At 39.5% G+C, this 3452-nt stretch overlaps 1 protein-coding gene across 5 annotated transcripts in view; it reads left to right on the top strand.

Moving 5' to 3' along the window:
* The window catches only part of opa1 (OPA1 mitochondrial dynamin like GTPase), a 39070-nt gene that overhangs the window by 19523 nt on the left and 16095 nt on the right, over positions 1-3452 (top strand). For all 5 annotated transcript variants that reach the window (XM_032527110.1, XM_032527108.1, XM_032527109.1 and 2 more), the window contains 4 exons: positions 236-376; positions 639-755; positions 856-949; positions 1357-1467. In XM_032527110.1, the coding sequence (XP_032383001.1) occupies positions 236-376; positions 639-755; positions 856-949; positions 1357-1467 (463 nt within the window). The remainder of the gene's footprint in view (positions 1-235; positions 377-638; positions 756-855; positions 950-1356; positions 1468-3452) is intronic.

The raw sequence follows: 3452 nt of genomic DNA, 5'->3' as shown, positions 1-3452 counted from the left end.
GATGTCTCTCCAAATTTCTGGGTACAACTGTGCTTGCTTTTTTTGGATTATAACTTATTATACACTTATTAAACTGGTATAATACCAATTGCCCCATTAGTGCCGATCCTCATGCACAGTTCTTAAAGTCTGAGAACTTGAAAGAAGTACACAATACATGACATAACCATCTAATTCTCAACACCCATTTGCCACCATGAGGACAGTGCTCACTTCCTGTTCTTTGACCCTGTAGCATGTTCGTAATGAAACAAAAAATGAGCTGGACCGCTTGCTGAAGCTGCACGATGAGCACACAGCCTACTTGGCCAATGACGAGGTGACCACAGTCAGGAAGAATCTGGAGGGTCGAGGGGTTGAAGTTGACCCTGTGCTGGTGAGATCAAAACAGAGATCTAAACTTTAAAAAAAGAGATAGGACAAATATGTTAATGCTATAAATGCTGACAATAGTGAAAAGCCAATGTTAATTTTTTCTCAATTTCAAAATTGTTTTGCCAGTTTTAATTATCTTTCTTTGCTAATTTTAAACACAAGCTTGTTATTTTGTAGCGTACAAAGCATACGGTGTATGTGCCCCCTTTCATAATGCTCACTGTCCAATAACTGCTGAATAACGGATCTCCTTACCTGGTCAGATCAAGGACACGTGGCATCAGCTGTATCGCCGACACTTCTTGCAGAAGGCGCTGTCTCACTGTAACCTCTGCAGGAGAGGTTTCTACTACTACCAGAGACACTTTGTTGACTCTGAAGTAAGGGGAGAGGATGAATAATCCTGATTTTTCTTTCTTTTCCACCTTATTCTCAGCTATATTTAAGGTCACTGTGTGAAAAGCTGAGTTTTCTTTCCAGTTGGAGTGCAATGATGTGGTACTGTTCTGGAGGATTCAGAGGATGCTGGTCATCACAGCCAACACTCTTCGACAGCAGCTCACCAACACTGAGGGTAAGAATTGGGGATACAAAATATGGTGTCAATCAAAAAAGGAAAAAAAAGGTTAATATGGATTATTTTGAAATCCTGTTTTGATTATATATCCAACTCTTAGCCACTGTTTATTTTCAGATATTCACTCCTACTAGTCAGCCTCGCAATGCTTCTCAAATTTGGATAAATTGTGTAATTGTCATGTATTTGGGTATAGCGTGAAGAGACAATTCCCTTCTCAACGATTTACAATGCTAAAATGGTTTGATCATATAATTCAACAACTGAGAAGAAAATCTGATACATTGTTTGGTGGAATATTGATTTTGTCTCTCTCTCTCTCTCTGTGTGTCCGTGTCCGTGTCCGTCTGTCTGTCTGTCTGTCTGTCTGTCTGTCTGTGTTTTCTTCCTATTCGTTTTCTCAGTGCGCCGATTGGAGAAAAATGTGAAGGAGGTGTTAGATGACTTTGGGGAAGACATGGAGAAGAAGACCCACCTCATCACTGGCCGCCGAGTCCAGCTGGCCGAGGATCTCAGTAAGACACACAATGACTTCCAGCAGAAGAATAGGACTGTAAATAACAACAACAAAAAACACAAGTGTGAACTTGAAGGCCATGATTAAGGAGGCAGTGTGTCAGCTTGTCCCATTGGTTGTTATAGGGACCATAAAAGGGATTTGAATTACCAAAACTACTAGACCCCAGTGCAACTCCTGCACTTGCTTACGTCAACCTGTGGTTTGTTCAGTAAAGATATTTTATAGAAATTCTCGAAGTTGTCAACAGGTGGCAGTAGTGCTAAAGGAAATGGTGTTGACCAGTCTGAAATAGCAGTATTCATTCAGTTGAAGCATCAAACTGTTGGCGTGCAAGAAAGTTAAAATAACTTGGATGTTAACTGGCAGTTTGCCTTTTTAAGCTTTTTAAGCTTATTTTTAAGGTATAATAATCAGTAATGCTGCCATGTTGGAAACAGGGTTATGTACACTATGTACACTTATATAATATATAAGTGTACATAGTGTACATAACCCTGTTTAAGCACTACACATAGACTTGAGATAGGTGTTTGTGACAAAATCCCTGATATCCCAAAATATGTTTTTACTAAAAATGTGGAGTCTTTAATTGGTGTGTGAGAGAGTTTGTGTGTGTGTCTGTCTGATCGAAAGCAGCAGTGTGCTGGCTGTCTGCCTGTCAGGTCTAGCCACCAGCCCAGCTCTCTGCTCTCAACCCCGCTGATTAAACACAGCACAATTTGCAGATTGCCCACATGCGTAAAAGACAAGCCCAGACTTGCTCTCTGTCGCTGTGTCCATCAGACTCTATTTCTGATACACATATACATCCGAGCATGTTGACTATTACTTGTTCAGCGACCATAATCACGCCTTCTTTGATTTTTACCAAAGGTCCTCTCTCTGAACTTGGGTAAAATGTTTTCAGTCACTTTGAATTAGAATCCGCCATCTAAAATGCTCTAGAAGCCTTAAGTGTTCCTGAATACTTTTGAAAATTCTGGTTCCAAATTCGGATATTCACCACTTCGAATGATTGACACACACTGCTGGCAACCTTTATCCAAACTTATGTTATACAATCTCAGTCAAAAGTTTGGACACGCTTTCACATCGAAGTGAATAAGAAAGTGTGTATATGTTATAAGCCTGAAAAAGATACCCCCAAAAACTGTTGTATTTCGTGCCTAAAATTTTAACACACACACACACACATGTATATGTGTATATATATATATGCGCATTTTTCAGACTTATAATGAAAATATTGTAGAACAGTTGTTAAAGAAAATGAAACATAATTTGGTAACTCCTTGTCTTTTTAAAGTTCGAGCACACAATATTATATTTGTTGAAAGATTTCTTTGTTGGCACCGCTAGCCACCCCTCTGGTTGTTATTATTATATATTATTAATAATGTTTTTGGCTGTGCCACCAGTGACATGACCAGACCTGTACATATTGTCCTGCTGGTTAGCATCCACTGAAAGCAGTTGTGCAGTAAGTTAGGATTTCTTGTCTAACGTTTTCCTGCTTGTACAGGAATTAAAGCCATAAACCTGCTGTGGAGAGGCTGTTAAAGCAGATGACCAATCTTCTCCTTTTCCCTGACCACTATCTGTGGGAAACTTGTTTCTTGCCTATGTACGAATGTGCTTTGCATTAACAGATACAGAATCAGTAAATGTACAGGAATTGGTCTCTTTTACAATCGTTAAGAAGCATTTAGGTGGTGTTTGTAAAATGAACCTGTGAAAATGAACTATTTCTGCACAGTTTTGTTGTTCTTGAAAGACTTTTCTTGGTGGTGGCCCTGACATATCAGCTAATTTTTACCTGTCTGCTTGCTGAAGGCTCCTATTATCAGCTTGAGGGTTGAGTCTTCTCCAGTTGTGGTCTTATTTAGCAAAACTCTGCTTGCAAAGCAAAGTCGGTATTTATAAAGCAGCACTTGAAGGCTTTCTGCCATTGTGAAACAAACACACACACACACACACACA

Source organism: Etheostoma spectabile, chromosome 9 (assembly GCF_008692095.1).
Source record: "Etheostoma spectabile isolate EspeVRDwgs_2016 chromosome 9, UIUC_Espe_1.0, whole genome shotgun sequence".
NCBI classification, from domain to species: domain Eukaryota; kingdom Metazoa; phylum Chordata; class Actinopteri; order Perciformes; family Percidae; genus Etheostoma; species Etheostoma spectabile.
This window is presented reverse-complemented; position numbering and strand designations above follow the sequence as displayed.